The following is a 21494-nucleotide window of genomic DNA, read 5'->3' on the forward strand; positions in this document are numbered from 1 at the left end:
ACTACTTACCTTTTGGACTCATTGTAGACCCTTGATCAAGCTCACCCCTTCCTGAGACTTAGCCTTAACCACTCACCATGCTACATCAAATGGTTTGGCTACAGCTCCCAGAGTTGTCAGTTTTTCACAAACTAGGATGGCCTACTATATATCTGCGCAACAGGCCAGAGTGTAGAAATCCAGTCATAACAGTGTTTACAAATAGTTATTTATTATGGGCCTTCTGAACACTGTCAGGAGCCAGGGATGAGACTCAGACACAATGGAGTCATGGTTTTGGTCAAAGACTTGTATTAAAATAAAAGGGGGTGGGAAAATACCTCTCTGTCCCTGCTCTAAGTGTTTCCCTACCTTAAACCAAAACTAAGGGTCTGTGAATGTCAAAATGTCCAAAGCAAAGCTGTTTCTTGTCTAAAGTACTATTCTGGCCCTCACATTCTAACAAAACAAACTCTAAGGTGAAAAGGGTAATGTCTTTGGCCTTGAGTGGCTTATAAATGTTCAAAAAGGAAAATGCGTAACTGCAACGCAAATAGTTCCAGAAGAATAGAGTTTCTTGTTCCAGAGGGTGGTTCTCTGCCCAAGTATTTCTCTTCTCTCTGTTTTTTATTCAAGAATATCAGTTCCTTGAGTATCTCTTGATCAACAACACAACTGGCACACAAAACAACGTGGCTCTTATTCTTTATCTTGTTAGGATACCTGGTGCTCTCTCCTGCCAGGTTTTCACTTCTCTAGATCTGCAAAGCCTTTTGCTATTCCTGATATATGCTTCTCAGGACTATACACTGTTCAGCTTGCTTTTGCCTGTTGTGCTTCCCTACCAGAGCTTTCTTTTATAACCACACTTGCAACTGCCTGGTATACAATCCTGCCAGGGCTTTCTTATATAAATACACTTGCAACTACCCTTTATACTCTCCTGCCAGGGCTTTCTTATATGAACACACTTGCTACTGCATGGTATACTCTCCTGCCCGGGCGTTTATCATGTGGGCTCTGCGCACACTTTCAAATTTCATAGTCTCTTATGTTTGCTTTATCTGGTATTGTATCGGCCTGGTATACTCTGCCTGGTATACTTTCCTGCCAGGGCTTGTCTTATATTTGTATTGCATACACTCACAAACTTGAAAGTCTCTTATTTTTGTTCTGTTCTCTCTTTTAAAGCAATGCTCACTTGCTCTTTCTCTTTCATGTGCTTCATTAACACCTTTTCGGGTTTGGCATGGCTTCCAGTATGCCCCAGTGTCCCTGCTTTTCCCATGGATGGCCTGACTAGCTTTTTCTGGTGTATTCCGTTTCTCCCGCGGCAAGCAGGTGGCAGTCGTGCAGCTTTTCCTTCCTTCTCGCCGCCTCTGTTTCTTGGCTTCTCTGCCTCTCGCGGTTCCTGTTGGGCTGTTCTTTGTTGTTTTGGGCTTCGTTAAGGCAGAGGCTGCCTTCCAACACCTGCAAATGCCCTGAAGCCTTCCGTCATCTTCTGGCATTCCCACAGCCAGCTTCCCCTTTCCTTGTCCTCAAACCGGTTGGCTCCATGGAACACTCTTCAGCCCCACAGTCTCTCGGTACGGACCGAGAGGAGCAGCTTTCTCCCGTCAGCAGCGCATCTCAGTTGGTTGCTTTGCTTCTTTTAATTTCCCAGCTGCAGGTATGTGCTCGCAACAACTAGAGCGCAGCTTGTGCTCTTGGCGCCCATTTTATCTGTATTACTCGCTTTATCTTCCTCGTCACAGTATTCTTGTATTTATGGGAAGGGAAGTCCATTCTTGACGACTTACATGTAAATTCTGGATAAGTGTTTTCAATGATCTTTAAGAGCAAGTCAGTTCTGGGTGACTTTTAGGTAGAGTCTGAGAAGATGTTTTCATGAGTCTTAAATGTCCGATTTTGACGGCTTGCATACAGATCTTGTGAAAAGGTTTTCAGTACCCTTCCAAGTTGGATGAGGGGAGGTATGACAATATGCCATTAAGGCATTGGGCACGGGAGGGGGATCTTCAAAAGAAGGGGGATACCATGTCTCGTCCGATGATGCCATGATACTCTCCCGGAGGCTGTCTCCCCCCAATGTGATCATCCCTCATATACCCGCCCCCAAGGTCAGGATCAGGTAGTGGCTGACGCCCCTGGTCACATGGGGAGAGGTCACCTCTGGGAAATGAGTGATGATACCATCGTATTCATCACAACACACTGGAAAAGGAATCTAACAGGTAGTATTATCACACAACACTCTATAATACAAATATAAACGTTCACCATAGTTTCAAAGCTACATCAAATAACTTAGTTTGCAAAAGGTTTGTATTTTAGATGCAGTCAATGATGGAACCAGGTCACAAGACAATAACCTAACTTAAGAAGTCCAAACCCTAAGAAATATGGGCCATTGTGCCCAAAAGTCACAAGAGCCACAATGTTTCTCACCAGAATTGGGTCTCTGCAGGTAGGTTTCAATAGGCTTGTGTTGGTGATAGTTTAGAAGTTCTTCAACTGTTTTACTAAAGGTAAGTAAAGGCTTTCTTGTATTACAGACCCAAGGCTAACCCAGGGGTAGGATACTCTACCCAGGTTCGGCGACCAAAAGGTGAATGGAATGGAATGCAGGAGAAAAAGGAACTTGTTCCCAATGTTATCCTATGCAGGACAGAGGGGGACATATGCACTGCGTTTACTTACCCCTCTGACTCTGATTTTCCCATAGGTAATTGTGGATCATCTGAGGTCACTGAGGGCACAATGTTCTGCTGTTGGTTCTGTTGAGTGATGCTCTGGTCCGGTGCAGCTGCAAGATGCAACCCCTGGCGATGAAGAAATGAAAGAAACACTGATGCAGACCTCCTCGGCACACTTCACAGGTTGGAGAAAGGCGAGGTCCAATGAAGGTCTCTGGACACAGATGACGACAGGCATCCTTCTAGTCGCGGTCACAGAAGCTGCTCCGGGACAGAATCTCTTGATGCTGTGACGCAGAAATTCAGGGAGAAGGCGAATTGTGGCATGAGCTGGCGAACACTGAAGTTCCGGGCTTGAACTGATGGGGGTCTTCAAGGTCAGGCAGACACATAGGACTTCACTGGGCCAGACACAAGAAGGGATGCTGAGCCACTCCAGGAGTCATTTTCGGATCTTTAGCAGAGTGTGCTTCTTCGAGGGATTCTTGGCTCCAACAAAGATCTAAAGAAATGGCTGCAGAGGTCCTCTTCTTTTACAAAATCAGAGCTGTAAGCAAGTCCAAGTCCTCCAGTCATAAGGATCTGCACCATTCAAACAGCCAGTAGTTGTCCAATCAGGGACCACTTCTTCTGGTTTCACATTTGCTGCATACCTAGACTTTCTGCCACTACGGATGTGGAGTGGGACTAGAGAGTCCCAACCCCTTCCTGGGCCAACACACACAAAGACATGACTAGCTTGTTAAAGCAGCAGCTTTTCCGGGCAGGTCTATGACCCTACAAGGGATTTCCTAACCTGGCAAGGCAGGAAGAAGGCCAAACAACAATATGGACAAAGAAGCAAGTGAAAATGTCATGGCACCATTTTAGGGCACTAGCAAACCCTTAGCAACCATACACGGTAAACGCGTATGTGCACAGTAAAAGTAATGCAAAAATTGTAAAAATGTATCTGCTGCCACCAGCTTGTCTTCAGGCACATATGAAATTAACCAAAAATTGCAAGTGTAAAAAGCTTGGGTGATACAAAAGTATCCCTATTACACTGCACTGTAAGGTGCTGGGTTCAATGTTAAAAGGTACAAGAATTCAAAAAGCAAAAAATAATTTTCCAGTCCTGATAGTCTGAAGGACTGATCACTTTCCCGATAACAATGAGCAAAAGGCAAGGGAAGTGAAAATGAAGGCTTTACTTCCCTTGAAAAAGTGATAACAGGTTTAAAAACAGTGCAAAAAGAATGGAGGTCCATAGGAACTATGGAGGTAAAGTTGCCAAAAGATATATTTTTCCTAACAGTGATCCCACTGCTGTACGACTGAGTGAGGAATATAACCATGTTGTCACTCAATTAAGCACTGAGTAAAGAATTTGACCATACTGCCCCTGCGCTGATTAAGGAATGTGATCACTTCAGGTGTCAGTAGGGGAAGCCAGCAGCCAGCCGTCAACAAGTGGCGACTATCAAGGTAGGTGTGGTGTGGGTGGGGAGTAGAGCAATCACTCTGCTCTAGAAGCCCTGCCACTGCGCTCTTAGAGAAATGTTAATACTGCATTAAATCACATCTAGAGTGCCATGGTAAGATAGTACTGTGATTATTCTCCAGCATGGGGTCTGGCATGGATTCACATGCTCATGAATATTCCCTGTCGTCAGGCTGGGAATCCTCGGTAAAGAAAAAATCAGTTTCAGTTTCATTTCTGAACTGTCTTTCTCCTAATAGCCAATCACTGGTCTCTGGGTCATACTGCCCCCAGCCAATGACTGCCCTCTACCGAAGCCCCTCCTCGACAGCCTTCCTCAGATTTGTACCGCACTTTCAAGTGTTGGGAGTCCTAGCGCTAAAGCTCTCGAGCTTTTACTGTGTTTTGTGATTTTTCAAAGAGTTTAATCTCATTTTTTCGGTCAATCAAGCCTCAAGCTCTACCGTTTCTACTTCCGATCAACGGGGACCCGTTTCGGAATTTTCAACGTCCCTCAAGGGCTACGTTTTCGTCGAGTTCCGCTTCGTGGAGGATTCCAGAAGATCTTGAGGCCTACCCAGTGAACATGGCCCAGGACAAAGGAAGCTCGACGCCCGGATCCAAGCTGTTCAGGAACCGCCTTGGATGCGGATTGCAGAATGTCTTCAAGGAGGACAAGCATTCTAGATGCCTCTACTGCCTTTACAAAGACAAAACGCACATGGAGAAGGACTGTGCGTTTTGCGAGAACATGTCGGAGAGGACCATGAGGGATCGGCGTATCCTCCTCACCAACTGTCTGGAAGGGAAGAGCCCAGCGGTAGGTGAGAAGAAGAAGAGGTCTGAGCAGTCTTCTAAGTCCTTTGAGGGCGCTCCGGCGACGGGGGCCCAACAAAAGGCAAAGCACCGTGAGTCCGCGGGCAGCGGGAACGCCGAACGGTCGGGCTCCTCGGCGGCCAGGCAGGGTGCATTTTCACTGGTGCCATCAACCACGAGCCAACGCTCTGGCTCGGGCAAGAGGAATTCGGAGAACCCGGGTAAGCTTCTGGAGAGACCCCGGTCGATCCCGACAGAGACAGCCGAGGGGGAGCGAGGCGGTGAGACTCCCCCCAAGGTGAAGGCCTCAAGCGCGCCTAAAGTCCTGAAGGCCTTGATTCACCCAGCTTAGGCCTCTATCGAGGAAGTCGTGGCGGCCCTGGCGAAGCCTGTGGAGGCTACCCCAGTGGAAGTGACCTCGGGCTCAGAGTTTCCCTGCCACCGCGGAGGGAATCCTCTTTTCAACCCTTCGATAAGACCCCCGTGAAAACCCCAGTGGAAAAAGAGGGGGGGGGCGGTGGCCATCACGGACACGGATACAGCCTCTGAAGAGGAGTTGGCTGGCGTCGTGAAGATCCTGAACAAGAAGTTCGAGGAGGTCCGGTCCCACGGGAGGGATCCAGACGAGGCGGACGAAGAGAGAGACAGTGGTGCCGACAAGGTTCCCCTGGAGGCGGAGGATTCTATTCCTCAACCGTCGCGCCCGTCGCAGCCAGTACCCGGGCCACAGGACAACTCGGGAGCCATCTTGATGTCGATCCAAGCCTTTTGTACGGAGATAGGGACAAGGTTGCCCTTACCCCCAATGAACGATCCAGCGTAGCCTGGCCCGTCGGGAAGCCCTCCAAGCAAGCGGAGGAGAGTTCATCCCCCCGCCCTTCCAGCCTTCGCGGCCCTCACAGCCTTCATCTCCTTCCCCTGATCCTAGGGATGACACGGGAACAGAGACGGCCACGACGACGGTGGTGACGACGGATGGGCCTTCCATCACCACCTCCTCTGGCCTCCCCGCCCGACGAAATTGGCTCTTTCCACGCCGTGATCGCCAGGGCATCCGTGCTCTTCGAGCTCTGCCCGAAGAACAGAAGAAGGAAGGCCTCCTCTATCAACGCCGTGAGGCCAAGAGGAAGACGGTCCTCTTGGTCCCGTTACTTGACGACATCTGGGACGAGGGGCTGTCGCTCCTGAAGAACCCGTCCACGACTCCTGCCAAGAGAGACCGGTACGAGAAGAAGTACCGGGTCCCAGATTCTGCCCCTTTGTGCCTTTAGGGCGCAGCCGACCCCGGATTCGGTCGTCTCAGCGGCGGCCAAGAAGAAAGCGGCGGGGGCTACGGCTTCAACTTCAACCTCCCCACCAGACCGCGAGGGGAAGAAACTGGACGCCATGGGACGACGGGTCATCTCGTCGGCAGCGACAACGATTAAAGCAGCCAATGCCCTAGCGATTGTGGCCCGCTACGATAGGGAGCTTTGGTTTAAAAGCGCTCCTCTGCTGGACTTCATCTCGGACGACAAGAGGGCGGAGGCCCTGGAGATCCTGCAGGAAGGCGAGGTGGCGTCGGACATTGCTGACACTTGTTTCAGCCAGTTGGACAACGGTGTTTGTCTTCGACAGCGTGGTTGCCTCAAGGCGACCGATTTCCGCCAGGACGTGCAAACCAGAGTTTTGGACATGTCATTCGATGGGAACAACCTGTTTGGCAAGACAGTAGACGATTCACTGCAGGCCATCAAGGCCGACACGGAGACGGCTCAGGCCTTAGGATTTATGCAGCAACGACGGCCGCCCTTTCGGAACTCCAGAGGCAAGCAAGGTGCCTCCAAAGGATTCGGCGGCGGCTCCTCGACGTATCGCCAGCTGGCCCGCTCCTCGTCGCAGGAGGCCTACAGAGGACGTAGCAAGTCAGGAGGATCTCGTCGTCATCATCAAGGAGGCCAAGGCGGCAAGGCCGCTGCCAAGCAGGACTGAACCGGCCGTAGCGTCGGGCCCCCTCCAGAGAACCCCGGTTGGAGGCCGGCTGGCGAAGTTCTTCAGCGTGTGGGAGTCCATCTCCACCGACCGATGGGTGCTGGATGCCCTGCCCCGCGGACACACTCTCGAGTTCCTAAAAAAGTGCCCACGCATTCCACCCGTGGCCAGGAAGAAAAACTATGTCCCTCAACTGCTGCTGGAAGTAAGGGTGGTGCTGAAGAAAGGAGCCATCAAGCACGTCCCAAAGAGGCTCCGGGGCTCCAGAGTGTACTCACAATAGTCCTCGTAAGAAAGAAGACCGGCGGTTGGCGACCCATCCTGGACCTGCGTCGTTTAAACAAGTACATCAAGGCCCAGAAGTTCCGGATGGTCACCCTCCAGCACGTGCTGGGGCAGCTGGAGGAAGGCGACTTCCTATTGTCGCTGGACTTGGAGGATGCCTACTTTCACATCCCCATTCTAAAAGGACATCGAAAGTTTCTCAGATTCGTAGTCCAAGGGCGGCACTAGCAGTTCAAGGCCCTTCCTTTCGGATTGAAGTCGGCGCCCAGGGTATTCACCAAGTGCCTAGCACCAGTGGCGGCGCGGCTGCGCCTGCAGGGGATCCACGTCTACTCCTACCTGGACGATTGGCTCATCTGAGCAAAGATAAGAGAACTTGCTGTCGTGCACACAGCGAAGACCGCCCAGCTGCTCACGGATCTGAGATTCTCCATCAACTTCTGGAAATCCCACCTGGTCGCAGGTCGCACTGTTTCTGGGAGCCAAGCTCGACTCAGTAGCGCGATTGGCCTCTCCGTCGGAGGAAAGGACGAAGGCCATCCTGGGCAAGGTGAAGCGGCTGTTGCCCATGGACGTGGCCAGGGTGAGGTCCATCAAGTCCCTTCTCGGCATGATGTCCTCATGCATCTACCTAGTGCGCCTGTGCAGGCTGCGGATGCGTCCACTGCAAGAGTTCCTCGACGCCCTTTGGATGCAAGTGGCAGGCAGCTTCGAAGACAGGATCTCGCTCAACGAGATCTTCCGCCAGGCAATCTGGTGGTGGGGCACCCGTGCGCATCTGGCGGCGGGTACGAACTTCCAGACCCCGGCACACCGGGAGACGGTGATGACGGATGCCTCCCTGGAGGGATGGGGAACACACACCGGAGATCTCCACGCAAGAGGCCTTTGGCTCCCGGAGGAGAGGTCACTACACATCAACGTCCTGGAGCTCCGAGCCGTGTTCTGGGCCCTCAGGTCGTTCCTTCCGTCCCTCAAGGGCAAGGTGGTGAGGATCTTCACCGACAACACCACCACGATGTTCTACATCCGGAAGCAGGGATGCACCAGATCCCCAGCCCTATCCAAGGAGGACCAGGACCTGTGGCACTGGGCCGTTGCCCAAGGGATGTTTCTGGTGCCCTTCCACCTGGCAGGAATAAAGAACACCATCGCCGACTCACTCAGCAGGGAGCTGCGCTCGTGCCACGAGTGGGAACTGTGGCAGGATCAAGTGGATCGGCTATTCCAACGATGGGGCAATCCCCAGATCGACCTATTCGCGACGGCGACGAACACCAAGTGCCGAAGGTTAGCCAGCAGGTTTCCCCAGCCCGGGAGCATGGGCGATGCCTTCTCCTTCCCCTGGGACGGCCTGTTCCTGTATGCATTCCCGCCGTTGCCGTTGCTGCTGCGACTCATCCACCAACTGAAGCGGTCCCGGTGCAGAATGATCCTCGTCGCACCGGCGTGGCCCAGACAGATCTGGTTCCCGGACCTTCTGGACTTGTTAGCTTCCCCCCCAGTCAAACTGCGGACACGGATCTCCTCGCCAGAGAAGGAGGCGTCATCCTCCATCACGACCCGCAGTTGCTGAACTTGCATGCCTGGCTCCTGCAGCACTAGAGTTTGGAGGGTACGATATCCCGGCGGACTGCAAGGAGGGGCTTGCAAAGGCCAGGGCATCCTCGACTCTCAAGTGCTATGGACACAAATGGAAGAGGTTCTCTGTCTGGTCCCGGGCACAGAAGATTAACCCTCTGCGGATTACGGCCCCTCAAGTGCTGCCGTACTTATTGTCGCTGGCCAAGGCGGGGCTGGCCCATGCCTCCATCAAGATCCACCTGGCGGCTATCTCCGCTATACCAGAACTCCGGGGCGCTCATCCCTGTTGTCCCATCGCCTGGTGAAGGAGTTCATGAAGGGACTGTTCTGATCGTTCCCGCCGGTGAAGGCTCGGCCCCGGCGTGAGAGCTCAACGTGGTGCTAACCAGGCTCATGGGGCTGCCATTCGAGCCTCTGCATTCGGCGCCGTTGAAGTTCCTGTCGTGGAAAACAGCATTTCTTGTGGCCATCACCTCTGCACCATGAGTGGGAGAGATCCAGGCCCTCTCCTGCAAGCCTCCATACCTGACTTTCCACTTGAGGAGGGTGGTGCTGAGGACTCACCCCTCCTTCATGCCCAAGGTGCCGTCGGACTTCCATCTCAACGAGCCCTTGGTGTTACCTGTTTTCTTCCCGTTGCCTTTGTCGCCGGGCGAGAGGACTTTACACTCGCTGGATGCAGCTAGAGCGCTGAACTACGTGGACCGCACAAAGAGTTTTCGGAAGACATCACAGCTGTTTGTGAACTTTGGACCTGTGAACCAAGGGAAGGCCCTCTCGAAGGCTTCCATTTCCAGATGGCTCTCCGGTTACATCATGCACTGTCACCGGTTGGCAAACCGACTGTTGCTCGGCCGTCCGAGAGCCCATTCGACCAGAGCGATCGCTGCTACCACGGCGTTCCTATCTGGTGTGCCCCTGCTGGACAACTGCAGGGCTGCTACGTGGAGGTCGACGCACACCTTCACGAGATTCTACTGCGTCGACCCGGATTCCAGGGAGGAGTCCAGAGTCGGCCAGGCAGTGCTGCGCAACCTGTTCACCTGAAGGTGGGCTTGGTGAGGAGGTAAGAGTTGCTTAATGTTAAGTCTTTGTAATGCTTAATGTTGAACCTTTGCCACCTCCCGTGGTTGTGCATGTGTGTACTGCTATGCATTCTTATATTCATGAGCATGTGAATCCATGCCAGACCCCATGCTGGAGAAGGAACAAGTTACTTACCTGTAACTGTTCTCCAGCATGGGTCTGGCATGGATTCACATGCGAACCCTCCCTCCTACCCCTCTGTGGCTCTTCACTTGGTCCTACTGCCACTTTAGGTGCTATCAAATCTGAGGATGGCTGAAGGAGGAGGGGCTTAGGTAGGGGCAGTATGACCCAAAGACCAGTGATTGGCTATTAGGAGAAAGACAGTTCAGAAACGAAACTGAAACTGATTTTTTCTTTACCGAGGATTCCCAGCATGACGACGGGGAATATTTATGAGCATGTGAATCCATGGCAGACCCATGCTGGAGAACAACAGTTTCAGGTAAGTAACTTGTTCCTTAGCCTGTACCACATCGGGACAGCACTGTGACCGTGCCTGCATTATTTAGCCAGTGCCACATCTAGACAGGACTGTGAATGTTAGCCATCGCCACACTTGGTTAGAATTGTGAATATTAGCCTGCGTCACTTCTAGACAGGATTGTGAATGTTTAGCCAGTGCCACATCTACACAGGACTGTGAATGTTAGCCATCGCCACACTGCGTTAGAGTTGTGAATATTAGCCTGTGTCACTTCTAGACAGGATTGTGAATGTTTAGCCAGTGCCACATCTAGACAGGAATGTGAATGTTAGCCATCGCCACACTTGTGTAGAATTGTGAATATTAGCCTGTGTCACTTCTAGACAGAATTGTGAATGTTAGCAAGCGCCAAGCTTGGTTAGAATTGTTGATATTGGCCTGGCCCTTATTGACTGTTACCCAAGCTCAGCAGTAAATGTGAACCTCTTGTCCAGGGCCAAGTGAGGGATGGAACCCTATTTGCCCACAGCTGAGTGACTTAGTGAGGCCTTGTACCATTTGTTTACTGAATGAGTAACAAAGCCTCAGTGTATGCCTATTTTACGTTTATTATTTCTATCCCTTTACAGATGGCTCCAGACTATGACCATTTGACTTTGATGCAGAAAGTGGAAGTTTTTGAACATGCTGTTAACAATACTGCCGGTGATGACCTTGCCAAGTTGCTTTGGCTAAAGAGCCCCAGCTCAGAGGTATTAGCAACATCATTGTGGTTTAGTGGTTCTTGCTGAGTGCCTTGACTCGAGGGCAAGGCAATGTAGTGCTACTTGATGCTTCCTGTTTAATCAAAAGTGAACGAAAGGCTATGATGCACTGCTTATTGGTAGTAATAATGTATTTTTGATTACTATTGTTCTCATTTCATGTAACCATTGGTACTCTTGAACTCTGGTTAAATGTCATGCTGCAGTGTGATGGGTGCTACTCTACATTTGGGGCATACGGTATTGGTTGTATCTCTTCGAATTGAGCTCCCAAAGCATATATTCTCCTATGTCAGATTGCTATTTGTGATATTTAGGGCTGATTTGGGATTGCTCAGCACAGATTTGCCGGGTTATCGCGCTGGAAGTACATGAGGCTTGCTCAAACTGACAGTAAATGTGGAGTAAGATGTAAATAAACTGGAATTGTGCATACTGAGTGCCGATTCTGAGGCATGCACAAATGGATAAGTGTTCCTTGAAAGAACACAACTTTTCTACTTTGCATCAGCTTCACTTAGATGTCGATTAAAATAATCGAATCTGCCACGTTGTTTACAAATTCAGGTCATCACTGTATGGCTTGGCAACGGTCCTAGTACAGCACCAGCTGTTGACCCACCAGTTCAAAGTAATTTTGCTCACCCAGCGACACATTTACCTCTAAAGACAATAGGCGACAAAGTACGACACGTGAGATGTTGGGGAAGAAATAATGCAACCTTCTTTGCCATGCTGTTAAACAGACAGTTTGGCATCTACTTCGCTCAAAATTATTTTGTTGTTGTGCCTCAATATGGTACTCTGGTGAAAACATAAAATGAAAGAAAGCACTGCTATTGTAAATATCATTGTTATTGTTTCTGCAAGTTCAGTATAACCATGCTGCCTTTAGTGGGGTGTCACCATTCTGTTTTGCAGAAAATACTACAGAAGATCTGCAGACTCAGTAACACTTTAGGTAATATAGAAATGTCTCTTTGAATGGGTTGTCAGAGGATGTGCTCTGCACTTGGAAAACCTGCAGCACATCTTCTACGCCCACTGTGTATTAATTTAATGGGGTGGGATCATCGGTTTTGTGACAGCCATTCACCCTGTCTTCAGAATCAGACCCTGAGTTTATACTGACATTTTGCAAATTATGGTTCACTGAATTGTTTAACAGTGAAAGTGACTATGCTGAAATGCTGACACTTTGTAATGGTAAACCTAGATTATACTGGAATTATATCATGCTGTTGTAAAGTGTAATTATGCTAGAATTGTATTAATCCAATAATAGTCAAAATGGGAAAATGCAGGGCTTCAAAAATGAATGTTGACCATAATGCAAACTTAGTATATACATGGATTTTCTCAACTTTGTGCATGCTGAATTGAATGATCAGATTGGTTATATACAGATGTTGACTAGTCTGAATATACATGAGATTATGTAAAATGTGATTTTACTAGAATTGTGTAACAGTAAACTGGTGGGTTTCCTGGCACTCTGCATACTGTATTATTAAACTGGGAACCATAATATATATATATATATATCTAATCTTTCCTATCCACCTGTTTCCCTCGACATTTCTCCCTCCATCAATCTGTTTCCCTCGACATTTCTCCCTCCATCAATCTTTTAAATACCCGTTCTATCTAGAAGTCCCACCCTATCCTTGACCTTTTCCTTTGTCCTAATCTCCCATTTCTTTGTTTTACTGAGACCTGTATTACCCCTGATAACACTTCCACTCCTGCCTCTCTTCACACCTCAACCCACTTTTCCCATCCCCATCTCCCGCCCCTCTAGCCAGGGCGGGGGTACTGAGATACTCTACCATTCTTCTTGGCCTCCTGCTGCTCCTCCTTCTCCTTCTAGCCTCCCTTCTTGTCCATCATTTGAGTTCCATCTCTATTCCTTCTCTAAACCAAACATTTTCCTGTCTCCTTTTTTACTATCTGTATATGGCGTGGAAATCAGTTACCCCTCGCTTACACTGTCACATCAGTTGTGATTGTACCGATTGGCGACAAGTGTGGTGCTCAGTGGGTGCAGTCTGGCAGGCTGGTAGTCGTGGTCGGCTTTGGAGTAAGCAAGGATTTGCCTGCAATTTGGAAAAGGAAATAAAACCTCAATTTCCTGCGTAATAGACAGAATATTCCAATGAAGATCCAAAACACACCTGGCACTAACTTTAAGAGTGGACATGAATCGTTGGGGTACCCAAGATTGAGCCCAACACCGAGCAATGTTAACGTCCTAATAAAGGCTCAACAAATAACTGTCTGAGAACACCAGGAAAAAGCATATCTTATTAGAGGGGCCGAAACACGTATTGACAGATGACTAGAGAATATACCTTTGTCTAGTGCCTTCTTTTTCCATAGAGGACCCTGTAACATCGAGGTCCTCATACCACAGAAATTGTATGTCTGTACAAAGTCACCCTAGGCCAACTATCTGACTAGGTCATCTTGTGTTATTTGACCTCCCATGGTGGAGGAACAGACTATAGATGTGGGAATCGTTCTTAATGAAAACGACAAAACAAGCTGTTTAAACCTAATTGTAGAAAACCGTGTACTGGATGTTTGAAGTCACTGTATACTAACCCCTACGCACAAAATGTTTTTAGAATGTTTTTTTGTTGATTATTGATGAGTTTGATGATATGATTATGATTATTGTGTACAATTTATGAGAGATACAAACATAATGGCTTTGTAAGTTCGCTGGTAAAGTTTGCTGTTACCGCTGTGGGACGCTCTGCTCTGCTGGTTGGAGTGTGTTGCGTCGTTACTTGGAGTCCGACTTCGATGACAAACTGTGCTGCGTCCAAGCCCCGCCTCGAATTCCCAGAAACCTATTTATCAGCAATGCACGCGCTTTGCAAGTTCGCTGGTAAAGTTTGCTGTTACCGCTATGGGACGCTCTGCTATGCTGGTTGCAGTGTGTTTCGTCGTTACTTGGAATCCGACTTTGATGACAAGTGAGAGTCCTTGGAACTTTCCTCTGAACTTAGAGGCTGGAAAGACTGCGCTTAAGCAATTGCTTAAGCAACTATAAACCCTGTTTGTAATACGTTTTCCTTGCCATTGCAGACCGTGCTGCATCCAAGCCCCGCCTCGAATTCCCAGAAACCTATTTACCAGCAATGCACGCGCTTTGCACGTTCACTGGTAAAGTTTGCTGTTACCTCTGTTAGAGCGGTTACAGCGTTTCGGTGTGGGAAGTCTGCATTGTGCGGGGTGCGTTTACTTAGGTGCCATTGCTCAATGAAAGCCATTACCCATACGCTCAAATCAGGCATGCCGGCCAACATGGTAGTGTCAAGAGCGTCAGTGCTCCTTAAGGCCACTACACATAAATCCTCACCCAACATTGCTATGAAAAGAAAACTGGGAGGGCAGCCGACTTTGACTCCTGAAAGGCACAGTTCCTCCGGGGATATACAAGGGTTCTGTATCCCGAGATGCGAACCGGTTACATTAACCTTTACGCTTGTTGAAAACCACATAGGGCTTACTGGTAATTCCAATTTGGGAAATTCGGAACAGCGAAAATCAGGTGAGGGTGTGAAAATGTCTATTTCACATACTGCCATTATAAACAAGGTGTGTGACACGCAACAAGGGGCTGAAGGGATTGAACCTGGTCCATTAATTGATCTAACTACGCAAAGTTCAATCCATGTGGAAATAGTAGACCACTTAACGTCGTCATTTTCTTACCCGACACCGTGTGCCCCATACAAAAAAGTTCATGTGAACTTAAAAAACACCTCTGACAATGATAATCCTTACAGCATGCATACACCTTCTACCTTCGGTAGAAATAACACTCAACCCGTTAAATACATTGATCATGTCTCTTTTTAAACTGTTTGAGTCACTTGATGCTAAAATTACTTCCCAAGCTGCAGAGCTGGTGCTAATTACACAAAATTTGGAAAATCTCACTAGATGTACAAGCAATCAGATGATGGGTGACAATGCAGGGACTAGATTGACATTGGCTGTTGAATGTAGAAACCTACAACAACCGGAATTATATATAGAAGAAAAGGTTGAGGCGAAAGATATGAGACCGGTGTTGCCTGCTTTTGCGGCCATTATTTACACCAACAGACAAACCCTCTCCCATTACCATCAGCAATAAAGAGATGGTTCCCTTAAACATAGAAATGCACGCACAGAACAATGCTGACAAACTGTCCGTAAACAAGCAGAACACTGAGACCATGGTATATAATATGTTTCACATTCGAACACATACAAAAGAGAACCCTGCACAGACTGCTATTCAGAAAAAAACTAAGAATCCCCTTGTGTAACGCAATCACTTGTTAAACAATTTGTTAAACGCATTCAAGCCACCCCGAAATTTGGCTCAACAATTGGTGGTTGCCTACGAACCAAATATAATAACTTGATGCGACTTAGACTGCCGGTGGCAAGTGAAATAGTGAATGCTGCCCAGCCTGCGGATCACTCAACGTTAAATGAGCTTGTCTCACTGCTTGACAGAACAGGTGTAGGTGAACAACCACAAAGAGTGATAAATAATATCCCCACCCCAGAGTTGCCGCCTAACCCAGTGCCAATTATAGCACCCCCAAACCATGCATTGAGCACTATAGCTCCAGCTGATGTCAAATCAAGTAGTGTCATATCTAATAACGCCCCAGTAGACATCTTGAAAGACATTTGAGCTACAATCCAAAGATCTGTGGATGAATACTTTAAGCTGAAACAGGGACATCCTGACAAAAACATCTGTACTGAAGGAAACGGTGGCATTTAATTGCAATACTGTGACAAGCCAGGGTAGGCACTTACCTAACTATGAGTAGAGATCTGATCAGATCCAACGGGTGTGAGACGAACGACTGCAGATTGGATCATTGAAGAAATTGAGACATGCATTAGATCCAGTCTATCTTCATAGATTTATTCTTAAGTACCGGCCCTCGCCCCACACAGCTTAGGACCTTAATAGGACAAGCGTGATGGCGATTTTCGAAGATATTGAGGAATTGAGAGACATCACCTCAACAGATTGAATTTCTAAATGATGAAAATCTAGACATCGTACGCCTGTGGATCTCTTCTAATCTGGTTAGGAACACCATCTGGCAAACAAGGATGGAACTATTCTCCATGGGCTTTCTTTTGGCTGTAGATCCAACGGTCTTGCCTATCCCTATGGACATTGATCAGGCCCAGGGCAGAAATGATGCGCATGTACTAAGACCCATGAGAACCTATCAAAAGCAGAATATGATAGAACAGCACAAAATGAGGAGGGGCCCATCTATAGAGGACCCCCGAATACTTGATAAAGCATCATAAAAATCTGACTCGCATTACGATACGTTGAGTGTAGCAAGTTGGAACACATGTGGACACGTACATCTTTCTGCTAGAGGCAAGAATAACCTGGATGAATTTTACAGTTGCATTACAGGAAACTTGGTTAGTTGAATGTCCTGTTTGGGATGGCCACAAAATTATTTTTCAAGCAGCTAAAGCAAACCCCAAAGGTCGCCCATCTTCAGGACTAACGATTGCTATAAAATCAGGCAAAGGTCTTGCAATTTTTCCATGGGCCGCGCCCAAAATCTTTATGCAACTTGTCAAAAGCCTCATACCCAGGCGGTTGTTTGGCCTTCATCAACATCTATCGCAATCCTCTTGCCATAGCAGACAATGGCCCTCATTACGACCCTGGCGGAAAGTGACTGACCGGACCGCCACAGCGTAAATAGCGTTTCCGCCATGCACGAAGGAGCAAAGTGCGGCCCATTCCGACCCATCGGGCACGAGCACCACGGCATGGCGGAAGTGCAAAGTCCGCGATGGCGGAAATGACCCCAAAACGGCCCACACCGCCGCCATACGGCGCCCTAGGTGCAATACCGCCACCCATCACAGCGGACACCGCAGTGTGCGCCTACCGGAAAGTACGGTGACCGGAAATATACGGAAACGGAAGTAAAAACATGGGCCCGGAACGGGAAACATCCCGCCGTACACCTATAAAACCACAAAAACCACACAACCACTAAAAACACTACCCCGAGACACACCCCAACCCGTCATCCACCCTAGCGAAACCAAGAAAAATGGGAAAAGTAGCGAAGAAAGCGTGCGACCGCAAGCGGCAGGTCCACTTCTCCCGTGAGGAACTCACCGTGCTAACAGAGACCCTCCAGGAGAATGCTGCCGTCGTCTTCTCCACGCAAATGACCAGGACGGCACTTGCGAACAAGAAGGCCATATGGGCTCTGGTGGCACAGCGGGTAAGTGCGGTGGGGATCGCACCCCGCAACCCACAGCAATGCAGAAAGCGATGGGACGACCTGCGGATACGCGTCCGCAGCATACTCTCTGCCAACCGCAACATTGCCACAGCCACCGGGGGAGGTCCTGAATCACCCATCAAGTTGACCCCCTGGGAAGAAATCTGTGCCTCCACCATCGGAATGGAGAGCATAGAGGGAGTCGGAGGGATGGAGAAAGGAGTGCAGACATCCGAAGATTCAGGTAGGTGGGCCAGATTAAACAATGCTAAATCCACAATGTCCAATCATGTGAAGTACCATGTGTCCACATAGTGCAACAGAAACACATGTCCAGGAGAACGTCCACACACATCGCCCTGATAGCGCACTTTAAAACTCACAATAAATACATAAATAATTAAAAACCCCTAAAACACCCACTACACGTGCAGCAGGCACACCCTAACTGCAGGCTGCCAAACAACTGCACCCTCACTCCACACACAAATGAAAGCACCTCCAAGGCCCCGACCCAAATCACCCTCAGGTACCACCCCAATGCATGTGATACAATGCCATTCCAATACCCACAGACCCATTAATAACCCTCGCCCTCCTTTACTCCACCACAGGGTCTGATCCAAACGACGAGCATCAGGACACCCCAACCAGCACACCTGCAAAGAGGGCCAAGACCAACGGCCAAAGACCCTCCACCTCAGCTGCACGCATCAAGACACGGCAGCAGCACACATCAGGTGGCAGCACAGAGGAGGGAACATCAACAGGCACCCCAGCAGCCAGCATGCCCACAACACCACCACCACAGGTCCCCCCAACGGATGCCACAGAAGGCACTGCCTCTGGTGGCAGCAGCACCATAGGTGACACCCCATTGATGGCAGCATGCTCCGACACAGAAGACGGGGATGTCGAAGTCAGATCCATCCATGACCTGTCCCATTCCCCCTGTCTGTCCCATCCCATACAACATGAGGATACCACGCAGGGGCACCCACAAGACGACGACTGGCCATCCCCCACAAGCCCTGTGGCAAGGCAACATGAGGTCAACAGCCCCTCTGTGACACCCCCGCAAATGGCCATGGCCCAGCAGAGGCAACAGTCCCTCGACCAGTTAATCGTGCAACAGCAGCAACTGGCCACGCTCCTCAAGGACCATGCCGATGAATGTGGGCGCACTAAGGCAGACATAGAAACATCAACTGAGACACTCAGGGCAGAAATGGAGAGAAGTACAGAGACACTAAGGGCACAAATGGAGAGTAGCACCGAGAGCCTGAGAGTCCAAATGGAGAGAAGCACCGAGAGCCTGAGGGGGGAACTGCATGCGACGTCCAAAGACGTATGTGCCGAACTTGCCGCAGTGCGCCGTGTGCTCACTGAGCTCTCACAAACCCTTAGGGACATGCATGGACGTGAGCAGGCAGAGACATCATCCGTTGCAAGTTCCGTCCAGGGCAGCCCCCAACGTAGATCTGGGAGGAACCTGCGCTCCACAGGCAGGGGTGCCCCTGACACCCGCAGAGGGGGCTTGCAATAGCGACAGCCCACTGACAATGAGCATCTTTGGACACTGGTGTTCGGGGGGGAGGTAGGAGGGTGGAGGGGGTGTGTTGGGCTCACTTGGGTGGCGGGTCGATAGGGTGTTCAACATGATATCACATATGCCATAAACAGTGCACGATCAACCAATGAGATGTGTGGACAATGATCTTTGTGTACTAGGCCATCATAGGCGTACAGTCCATATTGTGCATGTACCAGACACACACAGTGCCACGAGTCCCGTGTCCATGTATCAGCCACCAGGCGTGAGTGCTAGAAGCATGCATCAATGAGATGCTGACGAATGTCACGGCCCTCCGGTGCCTCGCAGACTCCTTGAGGTGCTGCCACATCCCCACCCTCATCATGACCATCATCAGGTGCTTGCAGTTCTGCGTCAGGGGGCATGGGCACATTTCTACGTACGCACATGTTGTGGAGCATGACACATGCCATGACCATCTTTGCAACCTTCTCATGGCGGTACAGGAGTGCCCCGCCAGACCTGCTGAGGCAGCGGAAACGAGTCTTCAGTAGGCCGAATGCCTGTTCAATGACTACACGGGTACGTGAGTGGGCATGGTTGTAGTCCTCCTCATGCTGGTCCCGTGGGTTCCGGACTGGTGTGAGGAGCCATCTCTTCAGTGGATACCCAGCATCACCTGTATGTGGACGATAAACGTATGATGTGGAATGCCATTGCTACGTACGCACACCCCCCCCCCTTCCTGCCAGGTCATTGCCGCATCACATACCCCACATCATCATGCATGAAATGAGACTCACCGAGTAGCCAGGATCTGTTCCCTGCGTGTCGCTCCATGTAGCGTGGTATCGTAGAGTTCCTCAAGACCATAGAATCATGGGTTGATCCAGGGAATCTGGCACAACAATGTGTAATGATCCTGTTGGAGTCACACACCATTTGTACATTCAGGGAATGAAATTGTTTTCGGTTGCGGTACTGGGCCTCCATGGCATGTGGGACGACCAATTCCACATGGGTGCAGTCGATGGCACCAATGCAACCCGGTATGCCGGCAAGTGCATGGAATCCCACTTTTGTGTTGGTAATTTCCTGCTCCGAGCGTGGTAGAGAGATGTAGTCGTCTGCGTGCTGCAGGAGGGCATCGAGCACTTGCAATAGTGTCCGTGAGAACAGTGGCTGAGAAATGCCATGCAACTGTCCGACTGTGTGCTGGTAGGTGCCTGTGGCCAGGAAGTGGAGTACAGACACCACCTTCAGTAGGGGTGGGATGGCGGTTGGGCTATCTATCATGCTGACAAGGTCAGCGTGTGTCATGTCCACAATTGCGGCTATGGTGTCCCGGTCCAAACGGTAGAGGGTGTGGATCTGCTCATCAGTGAGGTTGAACGGATGTGCTCGGAGGCGTGGGATTGCGGGCTGCCTGCGTGGTGGTAGTGGCTGTGCTGGCGGCCCTTGCTGGCCCTGCCTTGGCCTCCTCCTCCTCCTGCGTCTCCTCCGTGCGGCCGGTTGTAGTTGGTGTTCGTCTTCTTCTTGGAGTTGGAGTACTTGCAGTGCTATCAGGTCCCCCAAGCCAACATCGCGAGTCCTGCCGGTAGCATTTCGGAGTGGGTGTGGTTGTGGGAGGAGACTGGGTGTGCAATTTATGTGTTTTCAGGCTGTATGGCCTCCACCTGTGGTGATTCATTCCACCTGTGCAAGCTGCTCTCCCCTTTGGGCGAGCACGTCCCGCACACAACGCTGCAATTCGAGGAATGGCATCTTGCTATTGCAATCATGTATTTGTACCCGATGGCCGTGTAACATTTGTTGATATGTACATTCGGCTATGGTCCCATTGTTTTACATACAATCTTTGCAGTCGCGAACAGACTTGTGATGGGTCAGTGGAACGTAGTACTCGAGTAACGGTGGGCCCTCATGCATCACTGTACCGAGTTGCAACGACGGGCGGGGCGTCCCATTAGTGGGTGATGGCAGTTGCCATTTTCACACACAGCCGCACTAGATGGATTAATTTGTGATTTCAAACGGCCACAGATGCCTTTTCGACGTGATGTTGCAAATGAGGAATTCGAAGGGCGGCGCTTTCGGTTTTCAGCTAGCGGCGAGGAGATGCCCACAGGTCTGACTGCAAATATAACGTTCTATTGTTCAATGTCCTTGAGACAGGGGCCATGGCGAGGAAGCAATGATTGTTATGAATAGTTTGGGATGCGCAATAGTGACGTGGGCGATGAGGCCGGACGTTCCCAAATACATGTAACTTCACAACACTGGAATTACGGGCTGGGGCACTGTGGATTTTGCAGGCTGCATAACGCACAGACTCAATGGAAATTTCTAATGTTTTGTGAGTAAATATTCAGGCGTTTTTATACCAGGATGAGGGAATGATGAATGGATGCATGGGCAGGTGATTTGATACAGGGTTTGCCATGTACAGGGCTTCTTGGAATCTATCCGCCTCCCCTGCGCTATGTGATGCAGGGCTGCCATAGTGGGACCATCGTCTATCTGGCCTTGTTGAGCCCTCCCTGTCTCGACGCGCCTTCAGACACTTGTGTCCATGCACGTTAACATTCCCATCTGAT

The 21494-nt window shown here is 49.8% G+C and overlaps 1 protein-coding gene across 4 annotated transcripts in view; it reads left to right on the forward strand.

Moving 5' to 3' along the window:
* Positions 1–21494, forward strand: part of MTOR (mechanistic target of rapamycin kinase) — a 2476747-nt gene that overhangs the window by 2003216 nt on the left and 452037 nt on the right. For all 4 annotated transcript variants that reach the window (XM_069609933.1, XM_069609934.1, XM_069609936.1 and 1 more), the window contains one exon: positions 10936–11058. In XM_069609933.1, coding sequence (XP_069466034.1) covers positions 10936–11058 — 123 coding nt within the window. The remainder of the gene's footprint in view (positions 1–10935; positions 11059–21494) is intronic.

Source organism: Ambystoma mexicanum, chromosome 8, assembly GCF_040938575.1.
Source record: "Ambystoma mexicanum isolate Mex_15411 chromosome 8, UKY_AmexF1_1, whole genome shotgun sequence".
Classification (NCBI taxonomy): domain Eukaryota; kingdom Metazoa; phylum Chordata; class Amphibia; order Caudata; family Ambystomatidae; genus Ambystoma; species Ambystoma mexicanum.